Raw genomic sequence first — 17,957 nt, forward strand, 5'->3', positions numbered from 1 at the left:
CTTAAATCTGGGTACAGTTGAATAGTACTGTAGTAAATTATGGGCCAACTACATATCATTAACAATCTACCCGGCAACAAGATTGACGCGCGATGGTTTTTGAAAGCCAATGCAACTACGCAGATGGATTCAGGTTCCTGTGCAGAATCCACTCATGATGTGGGCAGTTAGATTGGGGAACACATATTTACCATTGAAAAAGTAATTACTGGCCTATTACTGGTAATAATGTGTAATAATGGTGTTGTTTTGGGGTGAACTTTCTTGGCTATTCCAGGGTGAGATATAGTCAGGCTTAACAAGATGCTAATCGGTACTTAATAATGGCTAATTCCCGGCTAATATGCTGCTAATACACGTAAGAATTCATTCACAGTAATGTGTATGTTCGCAGTGAACAATACATTAAAGCATGAGTTCTCCTTCTCCTGTACTGAGAGCTTGTTAGTCGAAACCCTTTAGGGAAATTGCATTCGCACCACTGAGAGCTCCGCTTCAGGATAGTGATATTTTGATTGAGAGCCATCAAGAAACGTAAATGCCAGACATCCGTGTCACAGAACAGTTGAAATGAGAGTGTCAGTGTTTTTCCCGCCGTCATTAAAATGATGGTAGAATACCTCTGCTGTGGAGATTAAAGGCCCCTCAACACAACTTGATCTCTACTTAGCGGGTGACAGGATGTTGATGAAAACACACTGTATCATCCCTCAAAGAGCTCATTGAAATTCAGCAATTCTCTGACGGAGGGAGACGGCAGGCCGCCACAATTGAAGCGAAAAGACCTTCTCCATTTCCTCCAGCTTTTGATAACACAAACTTAAAGGTGTGTTCCAGAGGTCTGTTGCAACCACGTATGTATTCAGCGTTTTTTTTAGACACTAATTGGAAAAGAACTACCAATTCTGAATCCCTAACCTGGTGTAGATATTGAAACGACTCAAGTCTTGTAATGATTTGTGCTCTCTCTTTCTTTTCATCACTCCTTTCTGTCAAGCCTCATCTTTCACTTTGGTGTCTGACACCCAAAAGGGCAGAGGAGGATCTGATGTATCTGATGCCAGTGAGCTGGTGTTGAACAAAAGCATGTGCGACCAGAGCGGTCAGCAATGAGGACAGAGCGACAGTTCTCTCCATGACTGAATGTGACTTTTGAGAAATGAATGTTGTTACACCTTCTGCTGCACAGTCACACACTCCTGCAGTGTTCAGGTTTAAATTTAACCCACAGACATGATAAGTATTGACGAGTAAACAAAAGCCTCTTCTTCTGTAATCTATAATTCCTGTCCTCTGCATGTGGTTCTACCTATCACCATCTGGGAAACTAGCATGTTCGTCTCTAGCATAGCAGATGGCTGAATTAATAACATTTACTTTGATTTGATAACACTGCCAGCTAGCTCGAGCTCCCTGAGTCAATATTGCAGCAGTGAAATTTTGGAAGAAAATGAAACAGTTTTTTACCCATGTGTTAAGGGGCAACTGAGTGTTTCAGTTTTAAAAAAGTGCTTATAAATAAAAACTGAAAACAGACATTATGTAGGAGCTTTCTCTTGCTTGAATAAATATGGCATATTGAGTATGATATTTTGCATGTGATAATTCAATGTTATGAAGCCAAACTCACACAATAGAACAGAAATGAATGACTTTATTATTATGACCACCTTATTCGATTTATGACTGGGAGTTTTGAGACACAAGCACTATTGACTCTGCGTGCGAGATAGAAAAGCAAACTGAGGTTAAAAAGTATTGGACTTCTGAACAGATTTATTCACCGTAGTCCTACTATCGGAGAGAAATAACCAGAGTCGGACAAACATAGCCTGATAACCCAGTTAAAAGCTTGCATTTAAACGTTAGCACTGTTAACCATTAGCACCTGCAATGACAATCTTATTACACTTTATATCATAGAGAACTTGGGTGTATGTGTTGGTGCATGGCTCCTTGAGAATTCTCAGTGCCTGTTTTCAGTCTTGTTGTGGATGAAGATTATATCAATCTGCATGCACAGATTTGAGCCCCAGCCACCTTCACCTTCACGTCTAGTTTTCAGCCATCACCGGCAGGATTACAGGATTGGTTCAATAAACATTAAAAATATATATATAATACATGTCAGCTCAGCCATGGAGCCAACAACAATAACGTTGAATCATTATGTTTAATGGCAAATACAAATCTGGTTCTCAACCAAGCTTTGGCTACCGCATTGCCTCACAGGATTCATCATAAAACATGACAAATATTGTTATACTTATATTGAGGGCTTTTACTTTGATGTGACGTGAAGGTAAACAAAAAGTCTGTGCATATATAACCTCTTGATGGCTTTCTTTTTAGACTGTTTTTGTGCTCACACTTTGAGCTGCAGATGTGCTTCAATTGTGAAGCAAAGGATGATATTTGGCTGAGAAAAACATTGGAGCTTTAACAGATTTAGAGGTTCAAAAGAGAAACTTACCTGAGTTGCAGTCATCCCCTGCAAAGCCGTCCTGACAGACACAGAAGCCGTCTTTGCAGATCCCCTTCTTGCTGCAGTTGTTGGCGCAGTAGACGAGGGAGCAGTCTTCTCCCACGTACCCGGGCCGGCACTGGCACGTGCCGTTAATGCACAGTCCCTGGTCCGAGCAGTCGTTGAGACACCTTCCCACCATGCAGTCTTCGCCGGTGTACGACTCCTCGCACACACACTCGCCGTCGATGCACAATCCGCGTCCGGAGCAGTCCAAAGGACATCGCAGTTCCGAGCAGTTGTCCCCTCCGAAGTCACGGTCGCACACACACTCTCCTTCGATGCACACTCCCTGGCCTGAGCAGTCATCCGGGCAGCGGGGCTCCGAGCAGTTCTTGCCCGTCCAGCCGTCTTCACAGATGCAGCCACAAACGTCCAAGCTGAAGCTGCCGTGGCCGCTGCATCCTGGGAAGAAGTCAAAACGTCCTGGAAAACAAACATACAGCCTATAACAATGACCTCTATATCTATATATATATTAGGGATGGGAATCAATTTAAAAAACTCAAATGAATAATTAATAAATTAATAAAGAATTTGTGATTCATTGATCAAAATTAATGGCAGTTCTATTTAATGTCTTGAAAATATTTGTGTAAGAATTTCAATTTTGTAAGACGTGTTAAATTATATATATATATATATATATATATATATATGAAATAAACTCTGTAATGGAACTTAGATCATTATAAAAAGCTAGCTGAAACAATAACAAGAGACACTGTACCTTGTTTGTATTCATCTATACTATATTTATGGCAAAACAGACTCCATAGTTAAAAGCAATAGAGGGAGGCGTCAAGCTTCTGTGCTGCCAAAAAACTAATCGTCTGAGAATTCCTGTTTTAGTCACTTTTTTTATTCGCTTGATTGTGGTTAAGGTTGTCAGCAAATGTAACCATTCAGCCAAAACACATCTCGTCATTCTTTGAAAACGATAGCAGCACTTCCAGCTGTGTGGAACGTTTCTACAACAATGGGTGAGTAATCTTCCCAGAGGAGAAAATGTTGTGAGAAATTACACGGTATCTGTAGCTGTCATTTTACAATCCTGCCCACAAAAGCGCCTGTAATTGTGATCTTGTTTGTAAGGACACATTTTCCCAGCCATGTGAAGCACACTGACCCATGGCAGAGTTGTCCCCACAGCATCCGGATCCACACTGAGCTCTGAGCATGGAGACTTCTCGCTCCAGCATCTCCACCCTGGTGGCCAGCTGCTGAAGTGCGTTAGTCGCTGGACAGCCACACGCTGCTTTTGGAATGTTGATGCGGTGAGTAAACGTCACCTGTGAATGGATCAGATTTGGCTGGGCATTCATTTTAGGCAACAAGACAAATGTGTTTGCTTCATATATTCTTGAACACAAAAAGAATCAAAAAAGCAAACGCAACTGATTTAAATGTTGGCATCGATGAACCTAGTAAATGAAAGACTTTTCACAAATCAAAAATATATAAATATATAAACACCAATGTAATATCAGTGTGAATGTGCAACTGATCTAACATAAGGTGTTTTTTTTAACAATTGCACAATATTTAAATAAAATTATTTCAATCATTTCAAAATGGAAATTGGATGTCAATGCAACAAATCTGAGCCCAGAAACAAGAAAATGCATTCCAAGTTGAGGAAAACTTGGAGAAAATTTTGTAAATTATTGAGAGATTTATTATTGATCAAAACTAGCAAAGGCTATGAATGCATTTGCTTATAATATTTCCAACATTTTCACGAGGACAAGTGTGAGATTGGTAAGAAGGGACATCTAAAAAGAACACCAGTCTTTAAACAGTATGACTAACTACAGTACCTGGCTGTCAGTGTCCAGTGTCTGCTCAGTGTACTCTGTCGGTCCATCTGCATCCACAGGTCCTTCAACAGAGGGTTTGGACCCCAACTCTGCACGGGGACCTTATGGTAGTTAAAAAAGTCAATTACCCATCATTGTTAATGACACATATTATAGATGTTCATAAAAAAATCTCAACGGACCTTCACTCTCACCTGAGCCTGGTGGCGCTGAAGAGTCCAGATCGACTGAGCACAGCGACTCCAACGGCACGTTGATGTTGTAGACGTGGTTGAAGACCAGCGGCTGCTCCTGCAGCGTCTGGTTGCCTGACTGTACGGAGGACAGCTGATCCCTACCCGCAGTCTGTCTCCTCACCCTGGTGGTACGTACCAACTTGTTGTTCCCAGAGGGAGCAGCGTGACTGTCGCCCTGCGGAGATGCGACACTAAATCAAACCAGTTGAACCTGGAGGTGGAGGACTGCTGCAGGCGGGAAACATAACACAGTACTCCTGTCTTGCTAATAAAAACAAGTGGTTGCAGAAGTCATGAACTCAACGTTCAGAATTTCAAATACATCAATTATATACTCGAAATTACCAATACAATGTTGATCTAATAGCATGTTAGTAAATAGTGGAAGAGGGTCTATGGCTATATTACTGTGGTGTGTCAAACTGTTGGTCACAAGGAACTGTGTTGCTTACAAAAAAAAAAAAACATGCTGATGAAACCTCAGGGGAAACACTGCTGTTCAGGTGTCTTTCAGTTTCAATTCAAAATTCTTGACATGGTCACAGTGTTTTGCCAATCTTGTGGTGATAATGTATTTTTAATACTATTTTTAAATTAGCTGCTGGAGCACTAACTGCTACTGCCACCTACTAATGATAAGGATGATATTTCAAATGTGTTACGGCCCAGAGTTGTTTATTTGTGAGCGATTTCGCCAGGTGCTTATGGTTTGTCTTGATGACTTCCACCTGATGTCGAACCTTTACATTCTCCAACTGGATACTCTGTATAGCAGTTGGCCCTTTACTTGTTTTGATTCTGTTCATGTTGGCCACTGTTTGCTTTGTTGACCTTTCTGATTTAATTTGTGATTATTTGTTTGTGTTGTATGTTGTTATACTTGCCTCAATTAAATAACTATGAACAACAACTTGCTCAGTTATTTTATTTTTTCCTTTTTACCCAAGCAGGGACGTAACAATTGGGGGCTCGTCCGGGACATCTTGAGCAACGTGCAGGACCCCTGTTAAAAATATCCTGTTGTAAAGTTACTTTAATTGTGGTACGTAGTAGCTTTTCGTTTCGGTGCATTTTGGCACAATTTCATTTGGGGTGGAAGGAGCCAGTTTTCCTCACCAGTCCAATCTTCACAGCTGGCATGAGTTGTTTGAGGCAGGTGTGTTTGACGGGGCTGCTTAACCAGAATGTGCAAGGTAGATGAGCAGGAGACAGGATAGAATACTTTCTTCTTTATTTTTGCAACTATCTTAGCCAAGGTGGAGCTGGCAAGTTTCCCTTGTGCATAACATCTGACCTTGATTGTGCAGGTAAGCTGTGAGACAGCAAATGGCAAGAGTGAGAAGAACACCCTTTTGATAAAATGACTGTCCGTTTGACCTTCTCTTTTCTCTCTTTTTTTATGTAGCATGTGTCCAAGGACTGGGGAAAAAGGAAAAGTGTCGCAAAGTAACATTTTAGTTTTGCTTTTTACATATACTAGCTTTGGATTAGTTCTTGTGATGAGATGTTTGTAGAACTTGTCTTCTTTGTGTGCTCAGCCGTTCTAACTCTAAAGGAACTTTATTTCCATGTGATGTGAATGTGAGAATTTGTCCGTTCTCACACTTCGTATATTCTTCGGAACTTTATTTTTCTTTTCCATCTTGTTATACCTTAACCAGAATTTGTTCATTTTTGTTATAAAACTAGCTTTTATTTTTATGGGTTTTTATTTTCTGGCTCACTGTTAGCTTCGTTGTGTTGACCTTTCTGATTGAATTTGTGATATACATATGTATTTTTTTGTGAGTTGCCTTTTGTTATTCTACCCTTAATTAAATAACGGTACAACAACTTGCTCAAATATTTTCTTTTTACCCAAGCAGGAACGTAACAAATGCTAAAAAAAAAACATTCAATTGTATTGATAGAATGGTAATAATATTAAGTGGCAAGTGGCTGTTCTCACAAATGTTTTATGACTCCCTGATGAATTGTGGGCCTGCAGCTCCAGTCAATCCAACTTGGAGGTTCAGTGTCTACGGAAGATATTATGGCTGAACAAATAATAAGAACAATGTATTTCTGGGGAATAAGAATGGATCTAGCAGGTGCTATTCATTCAGCGCCACAATAAAATGTTAATACTCAATAAAAGCGACAGTGGCTCTTCAACTCACTCCTGACCGATGACTTCAGTCGGACCTCTTGAGAGAAGCGCACAGATAATATGCAAGAACTCTGACTCATCACTTCTCCTTCACACTCAAAAAAGCCAGGTTAGCATTTGAGTGAGCGCAGAGTGGAGTGATGAACACAGCAGCCAGAAATTGTAAATTGTAGACGAGTGTGAAACATGGAGGAGCTTTGGGCTCCTCTTCCCCTGAAAGAGGAGGTTCATTTGACAGAATAAATTGTACCTGAAGAGCGAGGCACAGAAGCGCAGCCAGGATCCAGCCCACTCTTGGCACAGTGGAGCCGGGATGCTTCAGAGCCTGTGGCATGATGGAGGGGAACTGGGCACCTACAGAGGAAGATCCAGTCGATAAAACTTGAATTTCTAAATCATATTCAGTTGACAGTTGGCATCTAGATTACACAGATTTTTTCAGCCATTATGTTTGTTCAGTAGCAATCTTGTTAGTGTCACCATAGCGACAAATAATCATGTAAATGTGTGCGAGCGCCGGTTCCTCTCAGCAGCTCACGCACCTTCAAAGGCAAACTGACGCTGCTAATCTGATAAAAGAGCGATGGTACAGAGATTACAGTCCCACAGTCTTGCCTCAGCCAGGGAGCAAATATTTGATCATTTCTACATGGTAAAAGCCCAGGGATAGAGATGACGGATGGGTTGGTACTTCAGGTGCAGTCCTCCTTTGAGAGAGTGATAAGAGGGACACTAAAGTTAAAGTGTCGCAAAACCACATGTGCCAAAGTAAAGAGTGGAAGTCAGTCCTTTTTTCCTATGATCTCATAAAAAGCCATTAAATGTTTATTGACTCAGTAAAAGCCAGTCACATCATACAGCCATCACTTACTGTATGAGTGTTGGTGTAAAACTCCTGGTATATACTGTATATAAGGTTCGCTGCTATGTCAAAGAAATGTGGCTGTCGAGTTTATAAATGGCATTGAAGAGAGACAGGATAAGTGTTTGCCATGTGAGGTGAATGGGGACATTTTAGAAAGAAATGAGAAGAAGAAAGTTCGGTTACTGGTGTTACACAGTGGAAGTAGAGGCAGAAACAACAGAACCACCAACCTTCTAATGCTTCAATGCAGTTGCCCATTGACAGAATTTTGTGTATGCACAAACAAATGTGTGATTTTATTTTTTTATTCTGCTGCATGAGGAAGAATCCTGGCTTTCGGGAAACAAATCTGGTTGTGTATTAAACGCCAGATGTAGTTACTTGTTTGTCGCCTTCATTTTCACCAATTCTACAAATTGGTATTCCACCAAAATGTGTCCTAAAGTGCCCCTTCTCATTTCCAGATGGTATTTTTATTTATTTTTTTGTTGTGCATGACCCTGCTCTGCTTGACTCTATCATTTGCTTTTGTAATTTAGATTTGCCTGTGTGTTCAGACTAATAGCACAGCTGGTGCAACTCTGAACAAAGTCTGTCTGGATGGAACACTGGTCAGCTCCTATGATACAAGCGCATTTTCTAGTAAGAGGAAAATTCATTCTGAGGTGCATAAATAAATTGTTTTTACATCAACGCAGTCACTTTAAAAGAAGTTTTCCCATGCATTTTCAAGATGTTTTGAGCAGAGTTATGATCACACCAGACAGACTAAAGACTTGAGTGAGAATGTCACGACCAATAACCATCCAATATGCACATAAATGAGAAACCAAATTGTGATTTCAAAAACATTTAAAAAAAAAATTACATACAGTAAAAATGCACATGTTTAAAGCTCACAGATCAGAAGTATAATTGAAGTGACATCATGATAGAAACATTGTTTATTTCAGTAAGTCATTGGACAGGATACAAAGAAGCATTAGCTGAAAAAAGCTTGGCCACACTTTAAAAAAATTGTGCAACTTAATTTAGTTGCTGTTTACAAAATGGCTCCCTCCATCAAAGCAGGCTGTTTTACAATGCAAAAGTAACAAGCACTCCATAAACAGTGTTTGTGAACTGATCAAAAACATCAATCACGGAAGCATTTGGAGGAGCTTCAACAATGGTTTGGTAAAATGTATGTTGCTGCCTTGTTTCCACTCATGAGTTTGAAAGTGTATTATGTTACACTAAGTCACAACACTGATCTACTTTTTTGACTACTGTCTCCTTTAAAAAAAAACAAAAAACGGGAGTCTTCAAGGCAGCACATCATCAATCCCATGATCCTCTGAGTGCGCTACATGATCGCACTTGCTATGGCTCAGTCTTTCAGTTCGAAACTAAATGACTTTAAATGGATGGACATCATTCTTTCAAACGCCAGTACATGACAAAGCCAACTCGGTAGATAACTCTTAAAAGATGGATCATTTCACAAGTTAGATGAAGTCTAGAAAAATTATCTAAAGACTAGCTGAGGCACTATCAATCAAATCAATACTGAAATGGACTTTTTTCCTATTTAGACTAGAACAAATGTCACCATTTATTTTGAATACATATGTTCTTACTTGTTTTTACTTGCAAAGACATTTTTTTGCGTGCATATGTCAAATTCATGGAAGAGAGGCACATGAAAATGCACAGGTAATTTAAAACCTAATTCTTATGACTGGCTGGAAAAAAAAAAGCCATTAGTCAGACAGTGATAAAAGACAAATATAAGGGTACAATCATGTCCCATAACATCCATTGGGACAAAAAAATTACTGCAGACAGACAGACAGTGGGGAAATTCAGCTGTCGCAGCAGGTAATGAGAACAAAGACAGACACATACCAAAGACATTAAAGATACAGGACATCGAAGATGTCCACAAAGCATCAGCATAAAAAAGTTAAGTCAGATAACCCAAAGTCAAATAAATTTATATTCCTAATATCGGAACATATCATGATGAAATGAATGAAATATACATAGTTATAAGTAAATAATGCATAGATAATAAACTGTATAAACAAATTGTATAAATAGATAATAAATGATGAACATTCAACAATGGTCCCATCACAATGTAGAATCATTATGTTGCTAAGAAATCATCAAACGTGGAAATTATCGAACAAAGCCAAACTAGTGATTGAGATCAATAAGCTATTAACAGACAAGTCAGAATCATAATGACCTAGAAATGCCACGCAACTTCATGAATGTCGGTGTTTTCGCGCTGCAAGGCACAATGCTTGAAACCATTAAGTATCATGAGTGCGGATCTATAAAACGTGCGAGAGAGGTTCAGATGATGAAGCTACAGAGGACCACAGAGCAAGCCAGTGCCCCACAGCGCGACAAGGGGCTTTTCAAAGAGGCTCAATTGAGGACAGATGACTCATTCAGAAAACCAACACGCTCCAGGCCATTAAAGCTGCTTTAAATGACTCAAATACACCAAAATTGCACTTACATGCATGTTCACGAAACACAACAAATAAGCTCACTTCAGCAGCGATAGGATCTGTGCTGCCTTGATCCACAGGCAATTTCCGAAGGTGCAAATCCAATAAGCGAAAACAAGACGCAAGTCATTTAAGGTGAGTAATTCAATTAAACGACAAACCAAGAAATTCATGTAGCTTCAAGAAGTCCATGTAGCTTGACTTCAATAAACTCATTAGCTCACTTATATATTAATAGCTAATTTACTTCGAAACTTCAGGTGAATTCCAATTCCTTCCTTAATCCTCAACCGCAGTCCTCGACCTCAAGAGTTCAGGAGCAAGATTGAGGAACTGCTGTCGCCTATAGGATCGAGGAATACCAACAATGCTTTGCATATTTTCATCCAATAAAAAAGCGGGGAAGAAGGCAAACTACAAAAGTCATTATTTTCTTTGTTAATGGAGATATAAATATTATGAAAACTATTGTACTATCTTAAGAGAGTTTATGGATTACACACCCAATGCTGCATGACATTTACTTTCATTTTACGATCTTTTGTCAAGCTGCTTCTTCTGATTTTGGCTGACTGAACGCTGTTTTTGCACAATGCTGCCCCCAGAGTCTGAGGACGTATCTGCACTTAAGGGGTGTCACATTTCTAACTCGCACATAGCCTTTAATGCTTGGCTTTGAGGGCAAAGGTTGAGGTTTAAAATTGAGGATTAAGAGAGGAATTGGACTTCAGCATTTGGAAAGCTGGAATTCATTGGACTTCAAGTTACAATTTATAAGAGATAAGATCCATCCCTCACATTACACATGTCACTCTTGGTGCCGCAGCTGGACTGCATGACAATAAATGCCCCTCACTGAAGAAACGTGATTTTCAGCAGTTGCCCATCGAGAACATTTTCAGACCACTGGAGTCCACCCATGGAACTATTCTAAGCCCATTCGTACTTCCACAGAAATAGCTTAATTTTAAATAATAAATTTAAAAAAGTGTTCTTTGGCCTCACGTGTGGTAAGATTTCGCCATAAAGAGATGAGAAATGAATATCAACAGAATTGCACGTTGATGCTTGTTTCCTTTCACTGAAGTGTGTGAGGTGTGTTTTCACGGCTCCTTTGTAGAAAGCCATAAAAAAGATGACAGATTGTTATTACAACAAGCGAACAGCTGCTGCGAGCAGCAACACCCTCCCTCCTTCAGCGGTAATGACTCTCAACATGGATGAAAAGAGTCATGACTTGTGGGGAAGAGCGTGCAGATCTGTGATGTTGACTGCGCTGTAGTTAATAACGCCATCTTCACTTGATTTTGTTTACGTAAACATTTCCACTTCAAAGAATTCGGAGCTTAGAAAGTAAGTCGTATTTAGCAGCAGCACCTGTCTGCATGAGTGTTGGTACTTCCTGTGGAGCGAAGTCACTCCCACTCATCGGTATCGGCGCTCAGCAGAAACACACAGCTGCCACTAGTTACCTGCAGTACAACCAAGGCAGTTGGTTCTGTGCCATCAACTTCAAGATCCTTATGCTAAATTATCAGCATCAAACCAAACATTTAACTTGATTTTAAGAGCACTTTTCACTGAAGTATCTACAGAAAATACATTAACTATTTAAAGGAGAAGACACACTGAGACCCTCCACCGCTCACGGCATGTTCACACATCTGCATGCACACGCGCCTCACTCAATTCAGTTCAGACATCTTAAATAAAAACTACCGTTAATATGAAATGTATTTTTTTTTCCACGCTCTGAATGGTACAGGACATGTGAGCAGCTGTAGTTACTACATGAGAACGCCACTAAAACGTGTTAGACTTCTCCTTAAATAAGTCTGTAACCTTTCGAGTTATATTAATAGCAAACAGACAGAGAGATCAAGTCATCCAAAGTAAAATCCAAAAGGGAGACGGCAAGATGGCGATTTACAACAGATGGTCAAAGTGAAACAGCTAGATTAGATGCTCCTTATTTACTTTCTGCTCAGATCATGGAAAATAACCTCAAACATGTGCCACAAAAAGCAATAAAATAAAACTACATATCAAAGTATGATCCAAAATCAAGAGTAAGAAGAGCAGCGAGTAGACGTAAGAGTCAAATTGTCTCAAACTTCAACTTTAATGTAACAAAGTGCTGGTCTTGACTTGGACCCAACTGCATTTGATCCTGGGTCTTGATGTGGTCTCTAAACTACAACAGTAGTTATCACAACCAGTAAGGTACTAGTTATTAGGTTGAACTTTTTCACTGGCAGCAATACAGGTTCAGAGATTCCTTGCTCCCATTACCACAAATTTAACTGCATATAGTTCTTTTAGTAGATTAAATTTACAATAAATTATTTTGAGTGACAAACTCAGGAAGGATGAAAACACTTTTCACACAATGGTTAACTTCTTTGAATTTATGGCACATGCATAAGACTATTTTCCCTGCATAAGAAAGGCTTTGTATAGCTCTTATTCACTCCACAGCAGCAATCACACAACATAAAATGTGGTGAGAAAAAAAAAAATTCAAGTACAATCATACAAAGCTTTGGGAAATTAAGATCAGATGATGGAAACATTCATTTTCACTCAACAGCACTGTGCAACAGAAAGCAGCCACTGAATGTTTCATCTTCCCACACACCACCTCAGCTCAGCAACGACTGGTGTTTTTCTGTCTGCCCCAGAGACTACAAACCCAGTTGGATTAAAGAAGAGATCTGTGCTGAAAAGTGTCATTACCTTCACCGTGTGTTTGTGTGTGCGTTTCTATCAGTGTCCAAAGGGATTTTCAACTCTAGCTTTAAGTATCTGCTGTATATCCTGTAGACACACGTTTTAATCTTGGCATGAGGTTGCCGTGGTCTGTGTGGCTCCCGGGGGCTGAGCGGGAGCAGATAAGTTGGCCTTCGGAGCTGTTTGCTGTCGTTTTTCTGCTGGAGCAGAGAGGAAGACGGCATTTGTGGAGCGACTCCTGGCTGACATGTAGCGATGATTGTCAGCTCCGAACCAGAGCAGGCAGTCTGATAGCGCGATGATGAGTGGGAGGGAAATCAAACGCTCCTTCTGGTTTAGACAGACGACAGTTAGACAGCAGGCAGAGGATACCGAACTTGTCTCTCCAGTGGTCAACAGCGCTGGATTTCATTAAGGCTCCAGGCCACTGGATGCTTATGTCAGCTAATAAAAAAAATGTAGAGCAGGAGAAGTAGACTGCTTCATACACGAACAATAGATTGTTCCGTGATACAACTGAATGTTGTTTTTTTTTAATAGTCTTACCACCTGTATGAATTGCTTGGTTTCAACCAAAGGTATAAGCACTTCAATTCTAGTCAGTCATCCAAGAAGTGGCTTGACATGTCACACTGACAGAGACACACAACACTTACAGGGTTTCACTTATCAGAAATGATACAGGACATTTTTAACGGACATGCCCTAAAGCATCGACATGAAGATACGTCATGTCCGTATTCTTCATGCTTTTATTTTTGATTCCTGGTTTAGTCTTGTTTCCGTTTCCCTGTTTTTCCCCAGCTTTCCGAGCGACACCGCTGGTGTTCATCTGCTAATCAAATCTTCACGGATATCAACACCTCAATGCCAGCTTGTGTCGCCAGATGGTTACTTCGCATTCCTGCGGTAAACTCTCCCAAGACTCCACTGACTTGTTTGTCTCTCTGAATATTCTAAATTATGTGCGCGCTCCTTTGCAGCCGCTTCCTTAGTTCTTGTTCTCCTCGCTTTGTTTTCTATTCCATGATTAATCCCCGGTAGAGCCTCGTGAGTGTGTTTATCTGGGGATAACGTCGTCGTTGTTCATTGAATCTTTAAAGTAATCTGGTCTCCGAGCCTTCTGTCAGCCAGCACACATTGCACCTGGGTCTGATCAGAGACAGCCATGACAGATAGCACAGATACAGACCCATCAGATGAAAGATGTTCAAACAACACGTAAAGTGATACAATAAAGAGCAAAATTAGGCATAGGCAGGACATTCATGCAACATACATGAAGACAACACATCTGAAGGTCGTAATATAGGCTGATCCCACAACGCTAGTTTGTTCCCTTTACATGCCCATAGCGCACCATCCGTTGTACAATGTTACAATAAGGGCTAGGTATCGAACATTACGATTCAATTTCAATTCTTTAGGTTACAATTCAATTTTATTCCAGTTCAAAGACATTGATGTTATTTCACTAAGAAGCAGCAAAACACAAATAGAAACAGCACCTGTTGACAAGTGTTAAATATTTATATCCATGAATATATGTGGCACGTCACCTCACATACAGAGCATTAAAAAATCAGAAGAGAAAAATGACAAGATGACTTACAGTATTTGTGTATATGGAGCACAGAAGACCACAGTTCTGTATAAACGCTGAAGAACTTATCCTCTTGGATATTTGGATGGCCTTCACCTAACCTTTTTTGAACAATGTGGAAATGGAGATATTTGTTTAGCTGACCGGCATGAATGCACTGAAGGCACTTCCGTGGGTGTCAGCAGCTACCCCTACACCTCGTTGCAATCCTCACTGGACATATTGTAGGTCAGCGCTTCTAAAAGTCCACCTTTTTTGGATTTTTCTTGGCTTAATAACAGGATGGTTCACTAGACTGTAGGCATTTTCTTTCAGTGCTGTGTTTTATTACGAACAAAGTGAAAGAAAATGTGCCTCCTTTGCCCAAGAAAATCCACAAATGGTAACTATTTGGAGACTTCCCTGAACCACAGAAAGACCTTCTCTCAGTCGGACATGTCTGGAATTATTCAGCAAGAGGGTTTGTGCCAAGAGTAACAATGAAGCTCCACGTGTAAGTCTGAGCATCCATGATGACAGTGTTGCTCTTGACTCTTTCATGTGGTCAAGGACAGCAGAGAGGAGAGTGAGAATACTGGCGATTCTCTGGGCCTGGAGCACCCTCAGGTTGATGCCTCTCCCATGCAGCGTCACAGTAAGTGGTCCGTTTTCTGTCTCGCTCATGGTTTGTTTCTCCAGTTTCAAAGAAATCACCCCGGCTCTCCACTGCTCTGTCTCTACTTCTGCACCATCATTTGCTGCTCTCACTTTTCATTATCTCTGGATGTCATTCTCATCATCTTCCTTTATCTCTTGGACAGTATTTCCACTTTTCTATATTTCAGTCAGATTTTCTTTATCCCCAGAATCATTTTTCAATCTGCAGAGAAAATCTTTTCTTTCACTGCCGTATAATGACCTGCTCCTATAATAGAGAAATGGAGGAGCGGTATATTCCTTTGCTTTGTTCCATGCTTTCTCGCTCGGTCGCAGCAGCCAGTTATCCCCCCAACCCCTTCCCAATGGAAGTAAAGCCACGACCTCTATTTGCACAGGTTAATGTGCAACCAACTCAACATGGCCACCAAACCAATAGCAGCCCCTATGTGTGGCTGATCAATCACCCTCTCTTTCTCTCAATTCCCTGCTTTTCACTTGAGCTCCCTGCTCTTTCACTCTTTCCGCTCGAACTTGTAAATTGGACTCCAGAAACATTGTGATGTCTTTCCCATTATTATCATCACTCCGGCCAAATTGCCTTGTCTTTCAGGACCATTGGACTCTGTTCACTGACTGTGTCTGCAACCTGAGAGCCGCACAACTCTTTTGCTCTCCCAAGGCTGTTTGGGAGCCAAGACTTGACCGAGAAATAGAATTTGGTTTGTCGACAAATGGCTGAACCCCAGGCCGTGAGAGAACCGGCCTCATGCTGCGGTTAGCTAAGCAAGGCTTCATAAATTGGAAAAAGCGTTCTGTTGAAAATTTAGTCAAATTGTCGCAATGCACTGAGCCAACAAAACAATTTTAGAACTTCACATCAAGCCAGGTATTGTTCGGGAAATTACATAATTTATTCCTCACTATATACAAGTAACATCCTACTTATGACCGGGATCGGTTCCGACCAACCAAAGTCGGATTGGATGTAAGTCAAATGCCATTCAAAATAGCCGCCGCAGGGGTTATAGCTTCTACTGTAGTGGTAGATGGCTGTGTGAGAGTGAGACGCTGGGATGCTGTGCTGCCGTAACTGTTGTACGTGTTGCCAGGCTGCTACGTGCTGCGGTGCCAGACATTGAAGAAAAATAAAAATAAGCATCTGCTGGCATCTGATAGCTGTGTACGGGTGGACAGCGATAACAGCCTACTGGTCAGGCTGTTATCGCCCATTCTATGAGCACCTCCTCCCAGTTGGTTCAAAATGACCCATCTCTTTTCTTAAGTCCACGGTTGGAGTGAGGATCAGATTGGCTAAAGTCCTCATGCTTTCAGTCCTGTCTTTCATGCCATACAGGATATTTCCACACTTGAAATGCATTTCGAATCAATAGGTACATATGCTACCTCATTGAGCCATCAGCTTCAGTCAGGATATCCAAAATGTTTCTGATACATCATCGTAATGGACCAGGCGCCGCCAATCCGGCAATGGTTTTTATGACAATATACTATTCCCTCACTCAGTTATTAAGGAAAAACCAACCCATAATGCATCAGAGCAAAGAAAAATGTATCCATCCTTCGTGATCGCTGCCTACTCTACCAACTAGGTGGCACAATAGCAGCCTACTGGCCCATATGAATGGGTGATGTGCACTATAAAAAACGCCTATTCAATGGGGTGATTATATCTGGATTGCGTGTGTGGTTAATAAGCCTCAAAGGCATCAGACAAGACGGACTTGAATAGCCAGAGCTACTGAATGAGACCTCTTACGACTCTTTTAGCAGCTGACTGAAACCAAGAAGAAAAGACTTCTAAGAAACACATGTAAATTATGGTGAAGGAAAGTCACCGCTTCCTCAATGAACCTCAGGTAACCATCGCCATCGAGAATATGGAAGAGGGAGTTGAAGATAATGCAGTTAAAGAGCCACACGATGGAGCTCAGAATCTGGAGAATCCGATATGAATAACACAAAGAAGGAAAGAGATTGGAGGCACAAAAAGGAAGTCAACAAAATGACCCTGCCAAAATAAAAGAGGACATGTCAAAGGACTTATCACCGCTGTAGGACAAGAACAGGCGCAAGGGGAAGAAGAAGGAAGCGAAAACAATAAACAATATGATGCAAACCTCAGTGAGGGAGACTCACACAGAGAGCTTCACATGATTAAAAGCCAACACAAGAGTGACAGGAACTGATGTTAAAGTTTGCAGGGCTTCAAGGGAGGCTAAGAAGATGAGTGGAACTGGACCATATTCTACCATGATTATCCACTAAAAGTCTCTGAAGTAAGAAATTGCAATAAGACAGTGGTTCCTGGAAATGAAGGCAGACACACATTTTCTTCCCAACCAAGCTGAGAGTTCAGTGGCAGGAAGTCGAAGTCTAAAAAAAATCCCAGAAGAGGCTCGTTGTGCCCAGTGATCAAGAAAATATGAACAAGAATGCAGAGTAATAACTGAGAGTTGCATGTCCAGAAACCATGCTACGTCATTGGAAAATAGAAAAATGTAGTATGAGTATGTCTGGGAAAACAAAGTATATTTTAAAAAGGGGCAGATATTTAATATTTGTTATTCTCTCTGCTCCGTTTTGATCTCTGATGCCACATCCAAACTGTCGGGTTACTGTTGTATGTGGTGGGAACGACTAAATTTAAAACCATCTCAGTTTATTTCATGAATGTATTGTTTGAGGGATAGCTATGTGGACGCCTTCCTGGTGAGGTATTCCCCATGGCAGATGTGGAACATGTTGGAGAGACTGTTTCTCAGCTGGCTATTACTCTAGAAGAGTGAGAGGAGAAAAGAATATTTTGGCCTCTTTGCTCCATTTGCTGCCCACACGACCACAGATAAGCAATGGAGGATTGGATCGA

At 40.8% G+C, this 17,957-nt stretch overlaps 1 protein-coding gene across 10 annotated transcripts in view; it reads right to left on the reverse strand.

Annotated features, from left to right (window-relative positions):
- Positions 1-17,957, reverse strand: part of tnr (tenascin R (restrictin, janusin)) — a 173,428-nt gene that overhangs the window by 77,232 nt on the left and 78,239 nt on the right. For 8 of the 10 annotated variants that reach the window (XM_053883868.1, XM_053883865.1, XM_053883862.1 and 5 more), the window contains 5 exons: positions 6,980-7,083; positions 4,527-4,755; positions 4,345-4,445; positions 3,654-3,816; positions 2,474-2,950 (listed from right to left, as the gene is read on the reverse strand). In XM_053883868.1, coding sequence (XP_053739843.1) covers positions 2,474-2,950; positions 3,654-3,816; positions 4,345-4,445; positions 4,527-4,755; positions 6,980-7,063 — 1,054 coding nt within the window. In that variant the 5' untranslated portion in view covers positions 7,064-7,083. Of the gene's footprint in view, positions 1-2,473; positions 2,951-3,653; positions 3,817-4,344; positions 4,446-4,526; positions 4,756-6,979; positions 7,084-7,271; positions 7,590-17,957 lie in introns of those variants that run through there. The other 2 variants (XM_053883871.1, XM_053883863.1) reach the window with 2 other exon arrangements.

This window comes from Synchiropus splendidus, chromosome 13, assembly GCF_027744825.2.
Source record: "Synchiropus splendidus isolate RoL2022-P1 chromosome 13, RoL_Sspl_1.0, whole genome shotgun sequence".
In the NCBI taxonomy this organism is placed as follows: domain Eukaryota; kingdom Metazoa; phylum Chordata; class Actinopteri; order Syngnathiformes; family Callionymidae; genus Synchiropus; species Synchiropus splendidus.